The 27,328-nt window shown below is 42.3% G+C and overlaps 1 protein-coding gene across 2 annotated transcripts in view; it reads right to left on the minus strand.

Moving 5' to 3' along the window:
- Positions 1 to 27,328, minus strand: part of LOC110538550 (glutamate receptor ionotropic, NMDA 2C) — an 80,326-nt gene that overhangs the window by 13,795 nt on the left and 39,203 nt on the right. For both annotated transcript variants that reach the window (XM_090193722.1, XM_090193721.1), the window contains exons 3-5: positions 25,406 to 26,004; positions 22,661 to 22,775; positions 18,318 to 18,529 (exon numbers count right to left, since the gene is read on the minus strand). In XM_090193722.1, the coding sequence (XP_090049848.1) occupies positions 18,318 to 18,529; positions 22,661 to 22,775; positions 25,406 to 26,004 (926 nt within the window). The remainder of the gene's footprint in view (positions 1 to 18,317; positions 18,530 to 22,660; positions 22,776 to 25,405; positions 26,005 to 27,328) is intronic.

Below are 27,328 nucleotides of genomic sequence, written 5' to 3' on the forward strand. Positions count from 1 at the left end.
ACATTTTTTACGTTAGTCTAAATTCTGCATTCCTGTTGGATTTATACATTTGAAATAAAGACAACATCTTTTAGTAGATTATATCTGAGCCTCAATTTCAACATTGTTTTTTAAAGAAACATGGTTTAAAGAAAATTGTGGGATTGAACCTCAATCCTGCAGCCAAATCATTAACCATGTGCCACCAGGAGATAGCTGTGGCATTGTGGGGGTTTTCAGTCTAATATGGTCAATCAGGACACAGAACACAATTTCTGAGTTATTAAAAATGTTCCCATCCTCTTCATAGTACTTGTAAAATATGGTTGTATTTGTATGATTAAATGTTGTTCAAATGAAATAATGTGCATTTTGTCAACATATGAAGTGTAAGAAATATGGTTTTTGTATGATAAACACTGTTTAAATGTCCTATGAATCAATTAAAATGCCATGTATTACCTTGTAGTGGGCCTACAATACTATCACGCCCTGATCTGTTTCACCTGTCCTTGTGATTGTCTCCACACCCTCCAGGTGTCCCTTATTTTCCCCAGTGTTTTTAGTCTCTCTGTGCCAGTTCGTCTTGTATGTTTCCAAGTCAACCAGCGCTTTCCCATTCTCCTGCTTTTTGCATTCTCCTTTTTATAGTCCTTCCGGTTTTGACTCTTGCCTGTTTCTGGACTGTACCCGCCTGCCTGACCATTCTGCCTGCCTTGACCACGAGCCTGTCTGCCACTCTATACTTCCTGGATTCTGATCTGGTTTTGACTTTTTTGCCTGGCCACGACCATTCTCTTGCCTACCCCTTTGGATTAACACAATTTGTAAGACTCCAACCATCTGGCTCCTGTGTCTGCATTTGGGTCTCGCCTTGTGCCTTGATAAATACAGTCTCAAATTTGGACTCATCAGACCAAAGGACAGATTTCAACTGGTCTAATGTCCATTGCTTGTGTTTCTTGGCCCAAGCAAGTCTCTTCTTATTATTGGTGTCCTTTAGTAGTGTTCTTTAGTAGTGTTATCTTTGCAGCAATTCGACCTTGAAGACCTGATTCACACAGTCTCCTCTGAACAGTTGATATAGAGATGTCTCTGTTACTTGAACTCTGTAACTCTGGGTCTTCCTTTCCTGTGGCGGTCCTCATGAGAGCTAGTTTCATCACAGCGCTTGATGGTTTTTGCGACTGCACTTGAAGAAACGTTCTTGAAATGTTCCGGATTGACTGACCTTCATGTCTTAAAGTAATGATGGATGGTCGTTTCTCTTTGCTTCTTTGAGCTGTTCTTGCCATAATATGGACTTGGTATTTTACCAAATAGGGCTATCTTTTGAATACCACCCCTACTTTGTCACAACACAACTGATTGGCTCAAATACATTAAGAAGGAAATAAATTCCACAAATTAACTTTTAACAAGGCACACCTTTCCAGGTGACTACCTCATGAAGCTGGATGGGAGAATGCCAAGAGTGTGCAAAGCTGTCTTCAAGGCAAAGGGTGGCTACTTTGAAGAATCTCAACTATAAAATATATTTGGATTTGTTTAACACTCTTTTGGTTACTACATGATTCCATATGTGCTATTTCATAGTTTTGATGTGTTCAATATTATTCTACAATGTAGAAATAAAGATAAACCCTTGAATGAGTTGGTGTGTCAACTTTTGACTGGTACAGTATATATTTTGCGTGAACATAACTTACTTATTTGAAAATCGTGGACCATTATGCAACATTGTGGAAATGTTCCGTGAAACCTTCATGAATATATCACAAACATTTTCTTGCAACATTAAGTGAATTTCCTGTGAAACCTAACTTAAACATTGTATGAATGTCATCACAACTGAGCATATTTTGTGTTTTGGGAACCTGTTTCTTGTAATGTATCCCACACTGTTCCAACAACTGAATTCAATGTTATGGGAACCTTTAAAGAGCTCAGAAAGGCTATTCTGTCGACATTGTTGCAACATCAAAGGAATGTTTTGTGCACCCGGATACAAACATTATCTGAATGTGGCACAACTGGGCAGTTTTAGTGTTTTGGGAACCTATCTCTTGTCATATCCCCACAATGTTACCACCAACCTAATGGAACATACATTGGAACCTTTAAAGAACAGCCAAAATGTTTTCTGGGAATATTCAAGCAACATCAGGTGAATCTTTTATACTGTCATGACGTTGGCCCCCATTTCTCTCTCTCTACTCTATAGAGTTGACTCTGGAAAAGCCCTTTTTTAACACAGAGATTCTGGGGACATCAAAAGGTGGGAAACAGAACCATATTTCGGTAATCCAACCAGTTGAAAATATGTCAGTTCAGCTGGCGTCTGAGACATACTTACTGATGATAGGACGACATAAACTGTATCTTGGAAAGTTGACACATTCTAGTTATCAGATTCACATGGAATTGTTGTGCAATTTAAATGTTTAAATATGAAACTATTTGTGAAAAGATTAAATGTAATTTTAGCTTCTTAATGAGAGAACGGTTTGTCACACCACTCTGCTCACTCAGAGGCCCCGCCCAAGTGAACAGACATGAAATTGTAAACTATGAAACACGCCCTTCTTTCACCACTATATAAGCCCTGTTACGAAAATGTAATTTCCTGTTCCAAGGACGTGAGGACTTGCGGTCCCCACTTTGAAAGGACAAAGACCACCTACAGAACTAAGCCAACCTCAGCAAGAACCTAACGAAATTAGCATCGAATTTCAATGTAAAGGTGACAACCTACACGCCGGAAGGATGAATTTCGACTATACCAGCCAGAATATAGCATGAGTTTAAAGTATGGCAACTTGGTATGAACTTTGAACTCTTATTTACTAAAGAAGTGATACCTACTAGCCGTTGCGTTAGTGCAATGTGGGCTAGGAGAGGACGGACAGAGTATCTGTTCTACCACACGACAACGGTACTACCAAGAAACCGTTCTACCACCAGACATTCTTCAAAGGACAACCCGGCCTTCCATCTACGACCAACCGATCGAAGCGCAGCTCAGAGTAAATATTTGTGGCATTTTCCTTTTCCAAATTGGAGGTTATTTAGAATGCATAAGATTCTGTATTTACGATAGCATAGCTGCCTACGGCCCGATAGAGACACAGTCTTTTTGTTCCTCAGTCTTCAAAACCCAACCCCCTTTCTTTGTGTAACCAGCCGTCATATCTGTTCCGTCCGCTAGGGACGTTTTCCTTTATGACATCATTTGTAATGATCCATTCTGTGTAGATGTAATTCTGTGTGATTATTTAGGTATTTCGTAAATAAATAATTAAACCAAATGTTGTATTGCTGATTCAACTTGTTAGCCAGGGTTCGTAAAGATAACCAAGAATTTACAACTTTCAGATGAGACTAGATAAGGTGACGATTAAATATTGACTGCTACTGATCTAAAGGATTAGTAGGTCTTTAAGAGTTTTATAAACATTCCTTCGTGGTGCCCCGACTTTCATTTACCTGATTAGCTTAACTTCCGGCGCCGACAGAGATGGCCGCCTCGCTTCGCGTTCCTAGGAAACTATGCAGTTTTTGTTTTTTTACGTGTTATTTCTTACATTAGTACCCCAGGTCATCTTAGGTTTCATTACATACAGTCGAGAAGAACTACTGAATATAAGATCAGCGTCAACTCACCATCAGTACGACCAAGAATATGTTTTTCGCGACACGGATCCTGTGTTCTGCCTTACAAACAGGACAACGGAGTGGATCCCATGCGAGGCGGTCTTCTGGTCAGACTCCGGAGACGGGCACACCGTGCACCACTCCCTAGCATTCTTCTTGCCAATGTCCAGTCTCTTGACAACAAGGTTGATGAAATCCGAGCAAGGGTATCATTCCAGAGGGACATCAGAGACTGTAACGTTCTTTGCTTCACGGAAACGTGGCTCACTGGAGAGACGCTATCCGAGGCGGTGCAGCCAACGGGTTTCTCCACGCATCGCGCAGACAGAAACAAACAACTTTCTGGTAAGAAGAGGGGCGGGGGCGTATGCCTTATGGCTAACGTGACATGGTGTGATGAAAGAAACATACAGGAACTCAAATCCTTCTGTTCACCTGATTTAGAATTCCTCACAATCAAATGTAGACCGCATTATCTACCAAGAGAATTCTCTTCGATTATAATCACAGCCATATATATCCCCCCCCCAAGCAGACACATCGATGGCTCTGAACGAACTTTATTTAACTCTTTGCAAACTGGAAACCATTTATCCGGAGGCTGCATTCATTGTAGCCGGGGATTTTAACAAGGCTAATCTGAAAACAAGACTCCCTAACTTTTATCAGCATATCGATTGCGCAACCAGGGGTGGAAAGACCTTGGATCATTGTTACTCTAACTTCCGCGATGCATATAAGGCCCTGCCCCGCCCCCCTTTCGGAAAAGCTGACCACGACTCCATTTTGTTGATCCCTGCCTACAGACAGAAACTAAAACAAGAGGCTCCCACGCTGAGGTCTGTCCAACGCTGGTCCGACCAAGCTGACTCCACACTCCAAGACTGCTTCCATCACGTGGACTGGGACATGTTTCATATTGCGTCAGATAACAATATTGACGAATACGCTGATTCGGTGTGCGAGTTCATTAGAATGTGCGTTGAAGATGTCGTTCCCATAGCAACAATTAAAACATTCCCTAACCAGAAACCGTGGATTGATGGCAGGATTCGCGTGAAACTGAAAGCGCGAACCACTGCTTTTAATCAGGGCAAGGTGTCTGGTAACATGACCGAATACAAACAGTGCAGCTATTCCCTCCGCAAGGCTATCAAACAAGCTAAGCGTCAGTACAGAGACAAAGTAGAATCTCAATTCAACGGCTCAGACGCAAGAGGCGTGTGGCAGGGTCTACAGTCAATCACGGACTACAGGAAGAAATCCAGCCCAGTCACGGACCAGGATGTCTTGCTCCCAGGCAGACTAAATAACTTTTTTGCCCGCTTTGAGGACAATACAGTGCCACTGACACGGCCTGCAACGAAAACATGCGGTCTCTCCTTCACTGCAGCCGAGGTGAGTAAGACATTTAAACGTGTTAACCCTCGCAAGGCTGCAGGCCCAGACGGCATCCCCAGCCGCGTCCTCAGAGCATGCGCAGACCAGCTGGCCGATGTGTTTACGGACATATTCAATCAATCCCTATACCAGTCTGCTGTTCCCACATGCTTCAAGAGGGCCACCATTGTTCCTGTTCCCAAGAAAGCTAAGGTAACTGAGCTAAACGACTACCGCCCCGTAGCACTCACTTCCGTCATCATGAAGTGCTTTGAGAGACTAGTCAAGGACCATATCACCTCCACCCTACCTGACACCCTAGACCCACTCCAATTTGCTTACCGCCCAAATAGGTCCACAGACGATGCAATCTCAACCACACTGCACACTGCCCTAACCCATCTGGACAAGAGGAATAAGTATGTGAGAATGCTGTTCATTGACTACAGCTCGGCATTCAACACCATAGTACCCTCCAAGCTCGTCATCAAGCTCGAGACCCTGGGTCTCGACCCCGCCCTGTACAACTGGGTACTGGACTTCCTGATGGGCCGCCCCCAGGTGGTGAGGGTAGGCAACAACATCTCCTCCCCGCTGATCCTCAACACTGGGGCCCCACAAGGGTGCGTTCTGAGCCCTCTCCTGTACTCCCTGTTCACCCACGACTGCGTGGCCACGCACGCCTCCAACTCAATCATCAAGTTTGCGGACGACACAACAGTGGTAGGCTTGATTACCAACAACAACGAGACGGCCTACAGGGAGGAGGTGAGGGCCCTCGGAGTGTGGTGTCAGGAAAATAACCTCACACTCAACGTCAACAAAACTAAGGAGATGATTGTGGACTTCAGGAAACAGCAGAGGGAACATCCCCCTATCCACATCGATGGAACAGTAGTGGAGAGGGTAGCAAGTTTTAAGTTCCTTGACATACATATCACAGACAAACTGAATTGGTCCACTCACACAGACAGCATTGTGAAGAAGGCGCAGCAGCGCCTCTTCAACCTCAGGAGGCAGAAGAAATTCGGCTTGTCACCAAAAGCACTCACAAACTTCTACAGATGCACAATCGATAGCATCCTGGCGGGCTGTATCACCGCCTGGTACGGCAACTGCTCCGCCCTCAACCGTAAGGCTCTCCAGAGGGTAGTGAGGTCTGCACAACGCATCACTGGGGGCAAACTACCTGCCCTCCAGGACACCTACACCACCCGATGTTACAGAAAGGCTATAAAGATCATCAAGGACATCAACCACCCGAGCCACTGCCTGTTCACCCCGCTATCATCCAGAAGGCGAGGTCAGTACAGGTGCATCAAAGCTGGGACCGAGAGACTGAAAAACAGCTTCTATCTCAAGGCCATCAGACTGTTAAACAGCCACCACTAACATTGAGTGGCTGCTGCCAACACACTGACACTGACTCAACTCCAGCCACTTTAATAATGGTAATTGATGGGAAATGATGTAAATATATCACTAGCCACTTTAAACAATGCTACCTTATATAATGTTACTTACCCTACATTATTCATCTCATATGCATACGTATATACTGTACTCTATGTCATCGACTGTATCCTTATGTAATACATGTATCACTAGCCACTTTAACTATGCCACTTTTTTTTTACCTTTATTTAACCAGGCAAGTCAGTTAAGAACAAATTCTTATTTTCAATGACGGCCTGGGAACAGTGGGTTAACTGCCTGTTCAGGGGCAGAACGACAGATTTGTACCTTGTCAGCTCGGGGGTTTGAACTCACAACCTTCCGGTTACTAGTCCAACGCTCTAACCACTAGGCTACCCTGCCGCCCCAAAACTACTACTTTGTTTACATACTCATCTCATATGTATATACTGTACTCGATACCATCTACTGTATCTTGCCTATGCTGCTCTGTACCATCACTCATTCATATATCCTTATGTACATATTCTTTATCCCCTTACACTGTGTACAAGACAGTAGTTTTGGAATTGTTAGTTAGATTACTTGTTGGTTATTACTGCATTGTCGGAACTAGAAGCACAAGCATTTCGCTACACTCGCATTAACATCTGCTAACCATGTGTATGTGACAAATACAATTTGATTTGATTTGATTTGATAACCGTAACCTAGCAAATATTCTGGGTAATTTCAACGAACCAATTTTGGTTTGCTGGGAAAACATTACTGGTACATTGTGTTATTACATTACCTGGAAATGTAATGAGAACTTTTGGGGAATGTCCTGTGGTGGTTGTTCACAACATTTTTGTGAATGTTAGGAGAACATTACAAGGATATTTAATTTAAAACATAAAATTGTATAAATATAAAAAAAACATTAATTCAATTATTTTTTGAATGTTATCAAACATAACTGGAACTTAAAGGAAATCCTCGCTAATGTTCTGGAAATGTTCCCCGTTTGCTTGGAAGTGAGTCATTTTGACTCAATATGAATTTAAAATTGAAATATCTTATCATTTTTGAAGTTATCCCCCACTCCGTACTTGACCTTAAGAGTTACATGCAGGTAAAAAGTTAAGCGTTTGGAGACATGAGCTCTATTTCAAAATATCACTTTTTCCAAGAATAACCACTGTTCCAGGAGCTCCACACTTGAGCATGAGGCAACAGATATCCTACAGTGTCATGTACTTTTTAAGGATCGGACCAAGGTGCAGCGTGGTATGCGTACATTCTTCTTTTATTAAAAGAATGAACACTGAACAAACTAACAAAACAACAAAACGAACTAAACGTGAAGCTAATACTGATAGTGCAGACAGGCAACTAAACATAGAATAAGAACCCACAAACACCAAAGGGGAAATGGATACCTAAATATGATCCCCAATCAGAGACAACGATAAACAGCTGCCTCTGATTGGGAACCATATCAGGCCACCATAAACATACAAACACCTAGACCTACAAAATCCTAGACATACAAAAACCCTAGACAATACAAAAACCCTAGACAATACAAAAACTAGCGTATCCACCCTAGTCACACCCTGACCTAACCAAAATATAAAGAAAACAGAGATATCTCAGGTCAGGGCATGACATACAGTAACATAAACTAATGAAAATGATATACTTTTTTCTTTGAAATAATACTTTTTTCATTATCCAAGGCCTTCATCCAAATATTTTTTTCCCGATAGCATATATGAAATGTATGATCATATCTCCCTCAATATGATCAAGACAAAGGAGATGATTGTGGACTACAGGAAAAGGAGGACCAAGCACGCCCCCCATTCTCATCTGTAGTGGAGCAGGTTGAGATCTTCATGTTCCTTGATGTCCACATCACCAACAAACTATTATGGTCCAAACACACCAAGACAGTTGTGAAGAGGGCACAACAAATTCCCCCTCAGGAGACTGAACAGATTTGGCATGGGTCCTCAGAAAAAGTTCAATAAGCTCGAAAAGTTCTACAGCTGCACTGCCTGGTACAGCAACTGCTCAGCCGCTGACCGCAAGGCACTACAGAGGCAAGGCACTACCGCAAGGCACTACACCCGCAAGGCACCACACCCTAGTCATAGATTGTTCTCTCTGCTACTGCACGGCAAGTGGTACCGGAGCACAAAGTCTAGGTCCTACCCCCAAGCCATAAGACTCCTGAACAGCTAATCAAATGGCTCCACAGACTATTTGTATTTTATGCTGCTGCTACTCTCTGTTAATTACAGTGCCTTGCGAAAGTATTCGGCCCCCTTGAACTTTGCGACCTTTTGCCACATTTCAGGCTTCAAACATAAAGATATAAAACTGTATTTTTTTGTGAAGAATCAACAACAAGTGGGACACAATAATGAAGTGGAACGACATTTATTGGATATTTCAAACTTTTTTAACAAATCAAAAACTGAAAAATTGGGTGTGCAAAATTATTCAGCCCCCTTAAAACCTCTTAGAGCTCTAGGGGCGCTATTTCATTTTTGGATAAAAAACGTTCCCGTTTTAAGCGCGATATTTTGTCACGAAAAGATGCTCGACTATGCATATTCTTGACAGTTTTGGAAAGAAAACACTCTGAAGTTTCAGAATCTGCAAAGATTTTGTCTGTAAGTGCCCCAGAACTCATTCTACAGGCGAAACGAAGATGATGCATCACCCAGGAATTAGCAGAATTTCTGAAGCTCTGTTTTCCATTCTCTCCTTATATGGCTGTGATTGCGCAAGGAATGAGCCTACACTTTCTGTCGTTCGCCCAAGGTCTTAGCAGCATTGTGACGTATTTGTAGGCATATCATTGGAAGATTGGCCATAAGAGACTACATTTTCCAGAGGTCCGCCCGGTGTCCTTTGTCTAAATTTGTGCGTAATCTTCAGGTGCGGTCATTTTCTCCTGGGATTCAGGAGAGAAAGCATGTGTCCAAGAACGATGTATCAATGAAGAGATATGTGAAAAACACCTTGAGGATTGATTCTAAACAACGTTTGCCATGTTTTCAGTCGATATTATGGAGTTAATTTGGAAAAAAGTTTGCGTTTTGAGGACTGAATTTATGGATTTTTTTTGGTAGCCAAATGTGATGTATAAAACGGAGCTATTTCTAATACACAAGGAATCTTTTTGGAAAAACTGAGCATCTGCTATCTAACTGAGAGTATCCTCATTGAAAACATCAGAAGTTTTTCAAAGGTAAATGATTTTATTTGAAGGCTTTTATGTTTTTGTTAATGTTGCGTGCTGGATGCTAACGCTAATGCTAACGCTAAATGCTAACGCGAAATGCTAACACTAGCTAGCTACTTTTACACAAATGATTGTTTTCCTATGGTTGAGAAGCATATTTTGAAAATCTGAGATGACAGTGTTGTTTACAAAAGGCTAAGCTTGAGAGATGGCATATTTATTTCATTTCATTTGCGATTTTCATAAATAGTTAACGTTGTGTTATGCTAATGAGCTTGCTGATAGATTTACACAATCCTGGATACAGGGGTTTTTTCATAGCTAAACGTGACGCAGAAAACGGAGCGATTTGTCCTAAACAAATAGTCTTTCAGGAAAAACTGAACATTTGCTATCTGAGAGTCTCCTCATTGAAAACATCTGAAGTTCTTCAAAGGTAAATTATTTTTTTGAATGCTTTTCTGTTTTTTTGTGTAAATGTTGCCAGCTGAATGCTAATGCTAAATGCTACGTTAGCCATCAATACTGTTACACAAATGCTTGTTTTGCAATGGTTGAGAAGCATATTTTGAAAATCTGAGATGACAGTGTTGTTAACAAAAGGCTAAGCTTGAGAGCTAGCATATTTATTTCATTTCATTTGCGATTTTCATGAATAGTTAACGTTGCGTTATGGTAATGAGCTTGAGTCTGTAATCACGAACCCGGATCCGGGATGGGGAGATCAGAAAGGTTAAGTTAATACTTTGTAGCGCCACCTTTTGCTGCGATTACAGCTGTAAGTCGCTTGGGGTATGTCTCTATCAGTTTTGCACATCGAGAGACTGACATTTTTTCCCATTCCTTCTTGCAAAACAGCTCGAGCGCAGTGAGGTTGGATGGAGAGCATTTGTGAACAGCAGAACAGCAGAAAAAATGTCAGTCTCTCGATGTGCAAAACTGATAGAGACATACCCCAAGCGACTTACTGCTGTAATCGCAGCAAAAGGTGGCGCTACAAAGTATTAACTTAAGGGGGCTGAAGGGGGCTGAATAATTTTGCACGCCCAATTTTTCAGTTTTTGACTTGTTAAAAAAGTTTGAAATATCCAATAAATGTCGTTCCACTTCATGATTGTGTCCCACTTGTTGTTGATTCTTCACAAAAAAATACAGTTTTATATCTTTATGTTTGAAGCCTGAAATGTGGCAAAAGGTCGCAAAGTTCAAGGGGGCCGAATACTTTCGCAAGGCACTGTATGCATAGTCACTTTAACTCTACCTACATCTACCACATTACCTCAATTACCTTAACTAACCTGTGCCCCAGCACATTGATTCTGTACTGGTACCCCCTGTACTGGTACCCCCGGGGCGGCAGGGTAGCCTAGTGGTTAGAGCGTTGGACTAGTAACCGGAAGGTTGTGAGTTCAAACCCCCGAGCTGACAAGGTACAAATCTGTCGTTCTGCCCCTGAACAGGCAGTTAACCCACTGTTCCCAGGCCGTCATTGAAAATAAGAATTTGTTCTTAACTGACTTGCCTGGTTAAATAAAGGTAAAATAAAAAATATAGCCTCGCTACTGTTATTTTACTGTTGCTCTTTAATTATTACTTATCTATTTTTTACTTCAACTCTCTTAAGGATCCACCCCTTTTTAAATTTTTTAGCCGAAAATGACGTACCCAAATCTAACTGCCTGACCTTGCCCTGAAGCAAGGATATGCATATTCTTGGTACCATTTCAAAGGAAACACTTTGAAGTTTGTGGAAATGTGAAAGGAATGTAGGAGAATATAACACAATAGATCTGGTAAAAGAAAAAAACAACCGTTATTTTGTAAAAAAAAAACATCATCTTTGAAATGCAAGAGAAAGGCCATAATGTAATATTCCAGCCCAGGTGCAATTTAGATTTTGGTCACTAGATGGCAACAGTGTATGTGCACAGTTTTAGACTGATCCAATGAACCATGGCATTTCTGTTAAAAAATTTGTATCAAGACTGCCCAAATGTGCTTAATTTGTTTATTAATAAGTTTTCATGTTCAAAATTGTGCACTTTTCTCAAACAATAGCATGGTATTCTTTCACTGTAAATGCTACTGTAAATTGGACAGAGCAGTTAGATTAACAGGAATTTAAGCTTTCTGTCTGGGAAATGTTGTTGTTACTTACAACCTCATGCTAATCACATTAGCCAACGTTAGCTCAACCGTCCCGTGGACGGGACACCGATCCCAAAGAGGTTTTTAACACTTATTTTTCTTAAAACTGCATTGTTGGTTAAGGGCTTGTAAGTCAGCATTTCATTGTAAGGTCTACAATTTGTTATATAGTGTACTGTTAGAATGTTGGAGTCAAAATGACTAGGTTTGGCTTGAAGGGGTTCCCTCCAGGCCAGGGTTTCTAGTGTTAAGGCCAATACAAAGGCAGTCCAATTATTTCCTAGATCTGAAAGGAACAGCTATGCTTAAATCAAGAATGCAGACAACAAAAATATTGTTGTGAAATGTAATTAATCTGCTCACAGCTATCGGTTTTCTGTATATGAATGTTGGTTTGTTTGTTACCATTGCAGCTTGTTATTGATTGAGACAGACAGGTGTGAGTTGATTAATATAAAGGTGGCCATTTGTCGCTCATCCAGGGTTATAAATGTTATTGGCTGAGAGTTTTTGGGGATATTCACAAGTCTTCACCTGATTCATGTTCTTATTGAATGACGACTACTGCTCCTGTACATGGATTGGATGTGAATGGAAGAGATGAGTGACCAATGGCATGTCGTAATGTTTCGATAATACATGGGGATGAATTAGGAACTCAGCTAATGTGGCTATTTTCAATCAAGAGAGTCGATGCACCAATTCCACCCATCAGGTTACAAACAGTAATAACATTGTTGTAAAGACATCTATTAGAGCAAGAGGCTTCATCTTATATGGCAAACATCTCATTAGCATGATTTCCTAAAGGAGATGTAGCAGGAAGAAACATACCAGAAGAAGGTGGAGGAGGGAGAGTGACAGAGAGAAACAGAATGGTATAAAAAGACCTCCTTGATGTGTGCCCAGGAGCTGACGTCAGGAGTGGGGTTGCAGGGAGAACTGGAGGGACTGGGCGGCTCCACAGGCCTGCGCACTATGTCATGGCTGCGACAGATGGACGGACAGCTGGGGCTGACCAAAACAAATCTGACACAAATTAATCACAAACAAACAAAGGCAGGAGTGAAACACAATGCTGGATTATTTGCTGCCTGGCTAATGGCGGACTCGTCCACGGCAGATAACCAGCCTACATACTCAATCCTGTAGATCTTGCCCCATTACCAATGTCTTTGGGGCTTAAAGCAATACTTCCTCTTCAGGCATTGCTCTGTCTCTTTATTTCGACCCCCCCCCCCCCCCCGTTCCCTACCCTGGGCGAAATGATTTGACCTAAACCTCAATGCAATACACACATCCTTATGCTAAGCCATGGTAACGAAGTGTACACCAGCATGGGGCCCACTACATGTGGAGCAGCTGGAATGACCCTGACAAAGTGAGCTTTACCTGTATACACAACCACTGAACTGATCTACAGAGAGAGAGAGAGAGAGAGAGAGAGAGAGAGAGAGAGAGAGAGAGAGAGAGAGAGACAGACAGACAGAGACAGAGACAGACAGAGAGAGAGAGAGAGAGAGAGAGAGAGAGGGGGAATCCAGGGGAACTAAATGGACAGCACTAGCTGTGCATATCAAGTGGAGGAAGTTGACGCTCGTATAATCCATTCCTCTAAATTATCAACAGGATTACCAGGAACGTGATCAGGAAAATGTCCTCCAGTTTCACACTAACTGGATTATGGGAGCGTCGTTGGAATATGTGGGTGGAAAACATAGTGACGTCATTAACAGTGTGTTGGAGACTTGAACAGGGTTCAAATTAAACATTGACTCTTGGGGGTCCCTAGCGTCTCTTAGGGGCACACAATGTCTCTTGGAGGCGCACAACGTTGACATATTTGACTTTTTTCAAGGGACCACATTGATGTTGCAGCAGTTCGAGGATGTTAGAAACCTCTAATATAGAGCGAAGGAGAAAACAGACAGTCAGAGAGGGGAGGGGCTCATTCCATAGCTCACCGACAGTGGCACCTAGGGAGGGGCGGTGTGGGGGACCAAGTGAACCATGATGAGATGCAGAGAGCACTAATGACACATCACCCTTAACCTCCCTCAGACCTTCAGACTAATGGAGTGTGCCCTCAGCCCTCAGACACAGGGAAGAGGAGGAGGGCGAGGGGCAATGAGACGCGCAGACAGCCGATGGAGGCGCAGAGCTGCAGCCGCAACAAAAGGAAACAACTGAAGTGTTTGGAGGAAACGAGCGGGTGGTGTGAGACATCGCAGAGTAAACAGACAGGTCCCAACATCCCCTGTCTCACCAGCTGCCAGGGATCACTGCTGGGAGGTTAAGTGGTCTTCTGATTGCATCCAAACAGGTTTGGGAATATAAGAGAATATGTGTGTGTTTGTGTGTCTGTTTGTGGTGTGTGGTGTGTGTTTGTGTGCTTGTGGTGTGTGTGTGCACATGTGTGTTCACGTGTTTGTGTGTTTGCTACAAATGTGTGTGTGTTGTTGTCACCACAAAAACAATTATTTGTGTAAATGGGTATCTGCTTGTTGTCTGAAGGAAATCCAAAGGCACAGTTGTTTTGGGTCCCTATATCCAGCAGCAATCCCTTGAAACATTCACCTTTGAAACAAACTTAATTGGACCACGGTGCTGTCCATTGTTCCTGCCAATGTGTGGCTCGGGGGGGCTCACCCACTGCTGAACCCAGTCTCAGTTTTAATCAAATCAACCTATTATCATCTCGCTCTCATTAGGCAAAATTGTTATATGATGACATCATCGTCTAACGTCAACACTACTGTTCACCTAGGGATCACCAGCAATGGCAAGAGGCTAATGCGCTGACGTGTGGTCACTGTAAGGGTCTGTAACAAGCTAGTGAAGTGAAAAACATTACAAAGAGCTTTACAGAAGAATAGGACTTGTCTCTCTGGACAACCTGACACATAAGTTTTATCAGTCTGACCACATTGGAGCAGAGTGAACAGAGTGACTGTTTGTTTTGTCTCTTCAAGGAGGAATAAGCGTGTCTCCATGCGAAGCCGCACAGATGGTCCAGGTGCAGGCTTCCTCGTTTCTCTCGTCTGCTGAGGGCTTGAGGGATTGGAACAGAGGGCCCAGAAATACTCCCGCCTGACGGATGGCTCGTGGTGCTGGCACCCAGCTCGGACGAGTCGTGTAGGTGTGAGTTATGGGCGATACGGGCCTCGGCGGGAGTCTTGGGGCATGAAAGCGGTTTCTGAGAGAGGTCGCTGATGGCCCTTAATAAATGAGAATGCCAGGTCCTCTAGCTCCCTGTTCTGCCGGCCAGGAAATATGACTGGCGGCCAGGATAAAAAAAACACCACAGCCCTGGGGTCCATTATTAGCATCAGCCCCCAGGGCTGGTCTTTTTGGGCCTCTATCTCAACCCACTAACTGCATCATTTAGTTGCTTACTTGGTTTAGCCAATTTCTCCCATATGAACTCAAGAAAAAAAAATCCTTGTTCAACATGGCAAACTGCACTCTAAGTCAAGACAAAACACACTACAACTATGCAGATTATAATAATGGGGTGTTTTGGTCAGTGCAAGCTAAAAAAAGATCTGGTCTGCTTCCCAAGCAGATTTTCACTGAATTGAGCTCATCCCCTCTTCTCATTAACAACCATTGTCAGTAATGGATAATGTTTCCTTTCCCCATATCCATTCACTAATGAACATCACTATCAGTCTCTAGGTGTCCAGGATTGATGAGGCGGCCTAATCAGCCCATCTAATTGATATCCCAGCAAGCAGCACATATATTTCCCTTATTGGGTCACACTGTGATTACTGTGATGTCTCACTCTGGCTGTCTGCTTTAATGAAGATCTCACCCCATTGTATGATAAGGACTCATGGCTGGGCTAACGGTAGGGGAAGAGACTGTTCATCCTATTCACACCTAATGGCACTCTCCAAGTTACAGTCCAAATGAATCAACCACAGCATGTTCTACATGTTGGAGCTGTCATTAATATGGTGTCTGTGGTAGTTCTTAGCTCAGTTTACGTTTAACAAGTAGTGGCAACCCGTCATTCAGGGAAGGTGGGGGAGAGCCACACCTGATTTGAGCCCCACCTATTCAGCTAAATAATGTGTTGCCTGTTTTGCATGTTATTTTGGGATTAATATGTGTCAATTATCAGTTTGCAAACAATAAAAATCAAAACAAATTGTTAATAAAGATGCTTACAAACATGGTCTCTTTTTTTATTTCTTTAGTAAGGCAGCTCCAAAATGCAGGTGTTTCAGCCTAGCTCAGTGCTTTATGTGGTGGTGGGGCAGCCAGTGGAAAATACGGAGAGTTGTTGATGTTCTTTAGTTGCGCTGTGATTGGCTCAGTGTTCTGTCACTCATGGGGACACTACGTTACCGCAACATCTACAGGGAGAGCTCGAAAATTCAAACCTCACTGGGTGCTACAATAGAGTTACATTAGAAGGGCCCATCCAAGAAGGCTCAATGTCATTGGCCACAGATAAAATGATGTCAAATCACATTATATCTACCATAGCTTGATCATGTCAACATCATACTTTCAAAATCTTAGCTAGCAAGCTAGACAAGCAGTCATCATCGTGAATTATGTCAACAGTCTACTGGCAAATTATTTTCAATCCTTGTCATATGAAGAAAAATTATAGATAAAATGTATTGGTGCTCATCGGCCATTGGACATAAACATTACACAACAAGTTGGTAATCACAAATTCAACAATGAGGGGTTTGGAAGAAATCAGTGGATAACTGCAAGCATTGCAAAGCAATCACGAGCCTGCTATTCAGTGGAGTGGGTGTGTGGTCCAAGTCTGGGTTTAAGGGTCTGTTTTCCAAGCTTAAAAGGATAAACACTCACATGCCATGAGCCAGAAAAGGTTGAATACATTGGTCATGCTGGGAACTCTGAAGCAACTGGGAACTGGGAAAAAAATGAGCTCTGACTGGGAAAATACGTTTTGAACGGTCATCCAACTCGGAACTCCGGACTCTTTCTAGAGCTCTGACCTGAAGATCATTGACTTCATGATTCGACCTTGTTTATTTCAGAGTTCCCAATTGTCTTGAAAGGACCATAAATCCAGAGAATGCCTGACTTTGATGACAAAGTTGGATTACAAACTTTGCCCACAAAGATTGCAGCTTCACCTTCTTGTTAAAGTGAGCACAGCACAAGAAGTTGAGTCCAAAATGTATTGTATGCTGCTGCATAAGTGATGTAATATGCCAGGGAGATATGTATACTGTAGCTAAGAAAGTACTACTAGTCTATGTTGTGAAGAAATCTGTTAGTAGCCCATGTGCCTCACCATAATAATTTGGTCCCTTTCCCCACATAATTTAGCCTACTGTTCTGACTTGGTGATGCACATGTAGCCTATAGTGTTTTAGAGAAATATAATACTTGAATTTTGTAAGAGCTTTCATTGTCTGTTTATATGCCCCCTTTATTTATCCTATGGTTCTGACTTGGTATACAGGGAGAATACTGTAAGAACGACCCATATTCTGAATTCTGTCACTGTACATTTCAAAAGTGGTGAACAAATAGTTATATTGACTATGTCCATCCTAGATCGCTCATTATTCTCTTAATCGAAATTATGGATTGCCTCTTATCCACTTGTTGTCCGCTTATGCCATAGTTCGTACATCTCAATTGTCAGTAGAACCACATTTTTGTTTTAAGCAAGTCAGCCATATCAGCTATGTTTTTTTTTAAGGCAGTAAACGAGGCTGAATTAACTGTTTCGCTGCCAGACAAAGCTCCGCTGAAAGCCAGGTGTAGCAGTGTTAAGGATTCACTCAATGGTGCTGAACAGGTCCATGTAGGCCCCAATGCCACTCTAAATAATGGCACTTTAATAATGTCTACATATCTTACATTACTCATATCATGTGTATATACTGTATTGAGACCCAATCACTGGACACTTTAATAAATGGATCACTAGTCACTTTAAATAATGCAACTAATAATGTTTACATATCTTACATTACTCATATCACATGTATATACTGTATTTTATTCCATCTACTGCTACTTGCCTATGCCGCTCAGCCATCGCTCATCCATATACTTACATGTACATATTCTCATTCACCCCTTTAGATTTGTATTAGGTAGTTGTTGGGGAATTGTTAGATTACTTGTTAAATATAAGCATTTTGCTACCCTCACATTAACATCTGCTAACCATCTGTATGTGACCAATAAAATTTGATTTGATTTGAACAGTTTGTGGGCACTGTTTGTCACCGTTATAGTGCAATTCATGTATTATTTAGTGTTGTTTTGTGTTGTGTAGTGGCTTTGCTGGCATGCATCTAAAAATGTTTTGGGGAGTTTGCCCCACCAAGATATACATGCTAAAATTGCCCCCGACAACAGGTAATGGTGAAACAGGATAATGGATGTACATCACCATAGTAATACGCTACACTTTTATGCTCTGTTTCATTCTTCTCATCAGAAAAAGTTTGTCGTCATTAATATCAGAGAGGAATACTGTTCCACTCACGTCTCTGTCTTGTTGGACTGGCGGCGGCAGGGCACGGTGTTGCTGACACAGGTCCCAGTCATGGGGTCGACAGCCTCCACTATGACAAAGGGACGTTCCTCCAGTGTGGCCACAGTCAAGTGTCTGTTATCTGATACGGGCTCCAGATAGGTGCCGTAGCGAGGCCACACCGGGTATCTCATCTGCAGGATCCCCATCTCATAGTTCCCCACCTGGAAGAGGAGAGAGAGAAGGGAAAATAACAGGCATGAGTCATACTTTAGCTTATCGGTATTCAAACCTGCAATACAATCACATCTCAAACTACTCCTCAGAGATTTCCATGCAGCCGTGTGGGAAATGCCAGGATAGATTAAGTCGAGGAAATGTTATTTCCAGGTCTGCATTTTTTGTTATAGATTTTCCTGTGTATTCTATTATAGAAAAAAAGGAAATACATTTTACTGTTGAATGCTAAGTGATGGATTCTCTCATTTCCACAAGGAAAACATACAGTCAATCAAATATATATCAGGATGCAGAAAGACAAGATCTTTGCCCATTTTAAATAGACCTCAACAATCCTGAGGCACACACTGTGTAGTTGCACCACCTGTGACGTCTCCTTGCACTAAGTTAGAGTCTTGTCTCACTCTGAACATCTGTACTTAAGTTGTGAGGATCAGCCGGTCACAGAGGACCAAACTCTTTATCTGTTCTTTCCTCCATTACCAAACACAGTTGGTGAGGAAGTAGTTCAGTATGCTGAACAGCACTTCTCTGCTTCATTGCAGAGAAGTGATCACACACAGTAATTAAACTGTGGCTTTCACAGAGCCCAAAGCAGTAACACTTCTATTATTGTTCTCTATGGTTTTATGTGTTGAGAATGAGGTTGTAAACTTTTACATAGTGATGATGATTTAACCGTTCTTAATGGCACACATATTGTGCTTTTAATCAGTGAAGTTCCATAATTAAGAGTTGTTTAAGGTTAAACAAAGAGTTTAATAAGTATTCTCTCCAGAATGTTTTTGTGTTCATTGTTTTTTATGCCTCCTAATTATTACGGAGCAACATTAAAATGGATCGTGAACTGTGTTGATAATTGTATTCATTGTTACTGTGTTGATAATTGTATTCATTGTTACTGTGTTTGCACATAGAGCATATTGACCAACTTTTATGTTTCTGTCAATATATTGGTGGATTGTCACACGTATCAGCAACAAAAGACTGCAGGGTAAAACCATGTCATTGTTCACATTAACAACATTTAACAACATGTTTGTGTTCAATCAACTACCTCTACAATGGCAGAATACTGGTCAATACCTTTTTAGAATGTATGGATTGCACTGCCATCTTTAATTCATGTCAGGGGTCACTAAAATGATGCTTGGCCAACTCTGAGGCATCTAAGATGCAATAAAGTGAGCATTGAAAGTTACAACCTTACAATAACAATAATAATATTTGACATATCCCGGCTGCCGAGTGGGGCAGCGGTCTAAGGCACTACATCTCAGTGTTAGAGGGGTCACTACAGACACCCTGGTTCAAATCCAGGCTGTATCACAGCGGTCTAAGGCACTGCATATCAGTGTTAGAGGAGTCACTACAGACACCCTGGTTCAAATCCAGGCTGTATCACAGAGGTCTAAGACACTGCATCTCAGTGTTAGAGGGGTCACTACAGACACCCTGGTTCGAATCCAGGCTGTATCACAGCGGTCTAAGGCACTGCATGTCAGTGCTAGAGGCTTCACTACAGACACCCTGGTTCAAATCCAAGCTGTATCACAACCGGCTGTGCTTGGGAGTCCCACAGGGCAGCGTACAATTGGCCCAGCATTGTCCAGATTTGGCCGGTGTAGGCCAACATTGAAAATAAGAATTTGTTCTCAACTGAATTGCCTAGTTAAATAAAGGTTACATGTAATAAAAAATACATTATTTTACAGCAGTCAAAGACTGCATAATTCTGCTTACTTTGGATTGGCTGTTCTAAACGTTTTATCAGGGGGCCAACCCTGACAAATGCCTTTGCATCATAATAATCTCTCCTACTAATACTGAAAGTTATCTGATTATTGCAGTCATTATTGTCAGATGTCACAAAGGACAACAAAATACAACTATTAGAATATCCTCTGTTTTACTGGTATGCTTAGTTATTCCTGTCTCTCCTGCCGGACTATTGATTAATCCTCTTGTCTTCCTTTCCCCTAGTTTATGGGCCTTGTCAATGGATCACAATGGTAAAAGAGAACATAAGAGTGTCCCCTCACTCTTTTTAATGGCTTTACAGAGCCAAACCTCTTTGTTTGTGTCAAAGAACAGACTTGTCAGTTTGCCTTTGTAACATGTTGGAGATGAGAGAGGAAGCCAAGATCTCAAATACCTATAGCCTGCCTGGATCCTCAGACTTCTTCTGCTTGTCTTCTTCTCCTTCTTCTTATCCTTATCCTCTTCTTCTCCTCTTGTTCTACTTCTTCTCTTCTTCTCCTCTTCTTCTCCTTCTCCTCTTCTTCTTCTCTTCTTCTCCTCTTGCTCTCCTTCTCTTCTTCTCCTCCTCTTTTTCTCATTCTCTTCTCCTTCACTTCTTCTTCTTCTTCTCTTCTCCTCCTCTTCTCCTTCTTATTCTTCTCTTCATCTCCCACTCTTCTTCTTCTCCTTCTCTTTTTCTTAATCTTCTCTTCATCTCCCACTCTTCTCCTTCTCTTTTTCTTCATCTTCTCTTCATCTCCTCCTCTTCTTCTCCTTCTCTTTTTCTTCTTCTCCTCTTCTTCTTCTTCTATACTTCTTCTCTTCTCCTCCTCTTCTTCTCTTTCTCTTCTTCTTCTTCTCTTCTTCTCCTTCTTTTCTTCCCCTTCTCTTCTCCTTCTCTTCTTATTCTTCTCTTCTTCTCCTCTTTTTCTCCTTCTCTTCTTCTCCTCTTCTTCTTCTCCTCCTCTTCTCCTCATCTTCTTCTCTTCTCCTTATCTTCCTCTTCTCTTCTTTTCTTATTCTCCTCCTCTTCTCCTTCTCTTCTCCTCTTCTTCTCCCCTCTTTCTTCTCATTTTCTTCTTCTTCTTCTTCTTCTTCTTCCTCTTCTTCTTCTCTTCTCTACTTCTCCTTCTCTTCTTCTTTGAGCCTCAATTCGTTGGGGCATGGACTTTACTAGGTGTCGGAAGCGTTCCATAGGAATTCTGGCCCTTGTTGACTCTGATGCTTAGTTAGCTGGATGTCCTTTGGGTGGTGGATCATCCTGATATACATGGGAAACTGTTGAGTGTGAAAAACCCAGCAGTGTTGCAGTTCTTGCCACACTCAAACCAGTGCGCCTGGCACCTACTACCATACCCTGTTCAAAGGCACTGCAATATTTTGTCTTGCCCATTCACCCTCTGAATGGCACACATACACAATCCATGTCTCAATTGTCTCAAGGGTAAAAAAGTATTCTTTAACCTGTCTCCTCCCCTTCATCTACACTGATTGAAGTGACATCAATAAGGGATCATAGCTTTCACCCGGATTCACCTGGTCAGTCTATGTCATGGAAAGAGTAGTGTTCCTAATGTCTTGTGCACTCAGTGTAAGTTCTTGTTATTCTTTTGAAGTATCACTTCAGGTAATGTTTTGAGTAGCTCAGAAACGTCCAGTAACAGAGTTTAAAGATGAGCCTTTTAGATCACGTCCAGCAGTAAGCTTGTTGAATTCTCATCCTCAAAGTGGACTCACTACACTGCAGCAGCAACAGCGCATTCATTTTCTGTTGTATTTTTAACTGCAACCTTTCCATTGGCACAAGCTGTCAATAGACTACTACTCTCTCTCTCTCTCTGACCAACCACACTACTCCCTACTGGGCATTACAGGTAGAGGGAAGGTGTGTTGTGAAGGTGGGATGAATATGTGAGACACGGTTCTGTTCGCTAAGAGTCGTTGGCTCTGAGGTAGTGGAATGCAAGGCAGGCTCATTTGAATCGCTGGTGTTTATAGGGAGATTGTCAGACGTGTAATCACACTAGGCCTGTGGTATGGAGAGACACCGGGTGGCCGGTTAGGACACTGTGATTGGTAGGAGGCAGTTAGAGCAAAATGCTAGCCTATATAGTGGACAGTCTGTATTTTGTAACAGGTGATACAAAGGAACTGTAACAGCCCACAATATGCCCAAGTCAATGCCTGTCAGTGATAGTTCATGAAAATACACAGTGAATGAGGCAGTAATTCATGTGTTGTTAATAACACTTTTTTGAGTTTTTCCTTTTCGTAATGAGCAGGTTATATAGCCTTATTAACTTGTAGTCAGATAACACAAAGACTAACCCTAGTTTTACTGATTGGGAGGAATATAATGAAGTGTAATGTCTCACTTTATCCCACTGTCTCTCTCGATCTAAGGTGATGATGACCATAGCCGGGTTGATCAGGTACCCTTCAGGGTTGAACGAGAAGTCGTTGTGTTCCCATGTTACGTTTAACATGTGCCTGAAAACAAGGGAAATCAATCAAAGAGTTAAATACTCATTACAACATTATACTAATACTTGTTAATGTCCATTAATGCAATCTTCCAATGGTTTCATCCTATTTCTAAAGCACTACCTGCTGATTGTTTTGCACATAGCTATCGACATGTTGTGAACTCCCTGTCATCACGCACTGTGAGGCTGCTCTCTCACCTCTCCTCCCTCTCTCTCTCAGTCCAGCAGAGGTGATGAAAGCATGCTGGGTAATGAACGGGCCCTCTGTCTAGTCCATGTGAAAGGCTTGTTTAATCTGGTAATCTGTGATAATCTTATTAACAGGCGGAGTGATTTATAATCAAAAGCTCATTAAAAAGAGACCTAATTAAATGAGGTGTTGAGTCTATTGACCGCTGAGGAGCGAGCGAGGCACTGCTCCCTTTGAATAGGGAGGTCTGAGAGAAAGAACAATATTGTGCCAGGGAGGGAAATAAAAGAGTGGAGAGCAGACGGAGAGTGCTATACCAGGCTTTTTTCTGCCTGCAGGACCCTCATATTACCAACTTTGGTCATTGCTATTCCACTCAGGATTGTTTTTGTCTTTAAAGTGGAAAATCGTAGGGGTTGGAAACAGCAGCATGACTCAAATCAAAGGCTGAAATGCAGCTTCCCAGACGGTTCTCCTTTTTCATGCAGGATTTCGATTTACAAAAATAGAAGTTATCTTTCCCTCATGCTAGTCACTTTCAGAAAAGAGACAATTACTTCTGAGGAGAAAGTGATGTTTTAATACCACTGAACTGTGTCAGATTTCATATTACGATCCTGGTCCACAAAAATGTATAAAGAATACCACCCTGTACCCTGCCTGGAAACTCTCCAATCCTCCCAGTCCAGTCTCAATGACCTTGGCTAGTGCCAAATGCTGACGCTAAATCTGTTGTCCCTAAAGAAGCCGAGCATCCCTTTGGCTGATTAAAAATGTTCTGGAACCAAATAGGATTTGCTCCATGTTCCCTGGCACAGATGGCGCAAGATTGCTCTTTTGGGCTGGGCTGGGCAGGTATGACAGGCCACATCATCTCTCTGTGATGCCAGTGCTTCCAACAGTGAGGTGATGGGACAGAGGTAGGATGGATGAGTTGGCAGGCAGGGGTTAAGAGAGTGACAGGGAGAGTACCATGTTGCCCCCCACCACAACATTAAGCTGATGAAAAGCCACAGCTAAATGACTGTTGAGCAACTGTTGACTGATGTTGTCAAGTCAGTCCTTCTCAATCTGCTACAGTTACAGTTGATGTCGAAAGTTTATATACACTTGGGTTGGAGTCATTCAATATTTCAAATTCAGTGCCTCTTTGCAAGACTTCATGGGAAAATCAAAAGAAATCAGCCAAGACCTCAGAAAAAAAATTGTAGACCTCCACAAGTCTGGTTCATCCTTGGGAGCAATTTCCAAATGCCTGAAGGTACCACGTTCATCTGTACAAACAATAGTACGCAAGTATAAACACCATGGGACCACGCAGCCGTCATACCGCTCAGGAGGGAGACGCGTTCTGTCTCCTAGAGATTAACGTACTTTGGTGCAAAAAGTGCAAATGAATCCCAGAATAACAGCAAAGGACCTTGTGAAGATGCTGGAGGAAACGGGTACAAAAGTATCTGTGTCCACAGTAAAACGAGTCCTATACCGACATAACCTGAAAGGCCGCTCAGCAAGGAAGAAGCCACTGCTTCAAAACCACCATAAAAAAGTCAGACAACGGTTTGCAACTGCACTTGGGGACAAAGATCGTACTTTTTGGAGAAATATCCTCTTGTCTGATGAAACAAAAATAGGACTGTTTGGCCATAATGACCATCGTTATGTTTGGAGGAAAAAGGGGGAGGCTTGCAAGCCGAAGAACACCATCCCAACTGTGAAGCACAGGGGTGGCAGCATAATGTTGTGGGGGTGCTTTGCTGCAGGAGGGACTGGTGCATTTCACAAAATAGATGGCATCATGAGAACGGAAAATTATGTGGATATATAGAAGCAACATTTGAAGACAGCCAAATGGACAATGACCCCACGCATACTTCCAAAGTTGTGGCAAAATGGCTTAAGTACAACAAAGTCAAGGTATTGGAGTGGGCAGAACTGAAAAAGTGTGTGTGAGCAAGGAGGCCTACAAACCTGACTCAGTTACAACAGCTCTGTCAGGAGGAATGGGCCAAAATTCACCCAACTTATTGTGGGAAGTTTGTGGAAGGCTACCCGATACGTTTGAACCAAGTTAAACAATTTAAAGGCACCGCTACCAAATACTAATTGAGTGTATGTAAATGTCTGACCCACTGGGAATGTGATGAAAGAAATAAAAGCTGAAATAAATAATTCTCTCTACTATTATTCTGACATTTCACATTCTTAATTAAAATAAAGTGGTGATCCTAACTGACCTAAGACAGACACTTTTTTACTAGGATTAAATGTCAGGAATTGTGAAAAACTGAGTTTAAATGTACTTGGCTAAGTTGTATGTAATCTTCTGACTTCAACTGTAACTCTAATCGCTCCAATTTGGTTGGCTTCTTTTATTGCAATGAACAATCTCCAACCTACAGTATGTCAGTATGCCCCCCTTCCATCCCTCCACCTCCACTCACCTGAACAGTGTATCATTAGAAGATGCCCTAACAGGGCTGTGGCAGTCGTTGTGGCCCTCTGGGATGAAGCCCCTCTGTTTGTGGAAGCTCTGCACCCCTTTGACCACAATGGCCACCCCATCCCGCACCCTTTTCCTCAGGCTCATCCGCCAGCGGTCGGTGATGATGCTGATGAGGCCCACAGGGAAGCTGTTTGGTGGGGGCATGTCTGGGTTCCCCACGGCAAGGCTGGGGAGGATCCAGATGTAGCCAGGCCCCAGCAGGCCAACCTCTCCGGCCATTCTGAACAGGTACTGGGCCTCCTCGTGGGAGCAGTATACCAGCAGTACCTGGGCGTCGATCTGCTGCAGCAGGCGCCGTGCCCGGATGTCGTTCATGCCGTCGGCGGACATGTCGAAGGTCAGCACGTCCTGCAGTTCCCACATGAAGTAGCTGGTGTCAGTGAAGGTCTTGACATAGTCCACGTAGACCTCGTAGCCCGGGTACAGGCTGGTGATGACCACGAAGCTGTCCCAGTTGTACTCCTCCATCACCTTGAACATGCCGTTTATCTGCTGCTCGATGGAGGAGCCCAGCTGGAGGAACGTGGAGCCGTCGCCCTGCAGAGAGACACAGACAGCAGAGTGAGAACAAATAACAGCCCTTTTTGGATAGTTAATTTAAGCTCAATCAATTTGCTCAATTTATCTAACAAGCACAATTAAAACCTAATGATCTAATGCAATGACTTTCTTAATAGCCTACTTAGTGGCAATTATATGATTGTGTTTCATGTAATTCAGCCAGTCATATGTAAAAAATAAAACAATAATCAAGAAATGACAGTAGAATCCTGAGAGTAGCTTGACAGTGTGTCTGTGTGCCCCCTGTCCACACCATCCAGCTCTTGACCACCAGCCAGCCCACCCAGAAGCGGTGTGTAGTCTCTGGGCTGAGAGGCAGTACTCTGCAGTAAGTGATTCTGTTTGGTGTTGCTCTCCCTGTAGCCCAGGCACCATTCATCACTTTAACCCATGTGTCTCCCACTTGCCACAGCAACATTGGGCCTCATATATACTTGGCACTATCACTGAGCTCACTGTCACTGAGCCCAGCCCCTGTTTTCTCTTTTTATCTCACTTTTCTCAAGATGTCTCTCCTCTTTGACCTTGGAGAAAGGAGTATGAAAATGCTGTGTTGTGTTAACTAAAGTGATCCAGGAATTTTCTGGAAGATCAGAGCGGTTTCTTGTCTGTGTGTGTTTGTCAGAGCGTTTATCTTGTTTTAGTATGTTCAGGGAACAGAATAATATATGTTTTTTTCCATCAATCTTGTTGAAATATTTATTTCAGTAATGGTCTTGGCATAACATGTTTCTGCATCCTGGGAAGGCTATGGGCTGACACAGGGCAGGGTTTTATTTTTGTGTTTCATACTAGAAAATAACAGAATCATTGTTTTTAAAACTGCTTATGACCCATACAGTACATTTTCGGGTTGGATGCCATTGATGTGTCTTGACTCTAAGAGAAGGTAATGATTGTTTATTGGTTTTGAATTAAGCACGCTGCTCATAGAAATCATTGCACCATAATTGCTTTGTAAAACAAATAGCATCGTAAATCATGTGCAACCCCAGTGAATTGTAATGATAAACAAAGTGTAATAAAAAGTTACATCAATTACAGAGATTTGACTGTTTCACTGGTTGCATATCTGGGTTGATCATTAAGACTTTCACCTTTTAAATGACGTTGTATAAACGGCAACTTTATAATAAATAAAAAGTGTATAATTTTCTTTATCACTCCAAATAAATCTATAAAGTAGATTTGCTGATAAAAAAATGTACTTTTGCCCCTTCTAAGTGAGAATGATTTTGGTGAGGCTCAGTTTCTTGCTATTATGCCATTTACACATGCAGTTCCTTCAGAAAGTGTTCAC

Source organism: Oncorhynchus mykiss, chromosome 12, assembly GCF_057628025.1.
Source record: "Oncorhynchus mykiss isolate SJ-2025 chromosome 12, ASM5762802v1, whole genome shotgun sequence".
NCBI classification, from domain to species: Eukaryota; Metazoa; Chordata; class Actinopteri; order Salmoniformes; family Salmonidae; genus Oncorhynchus; species Oncorhynchus mykiss.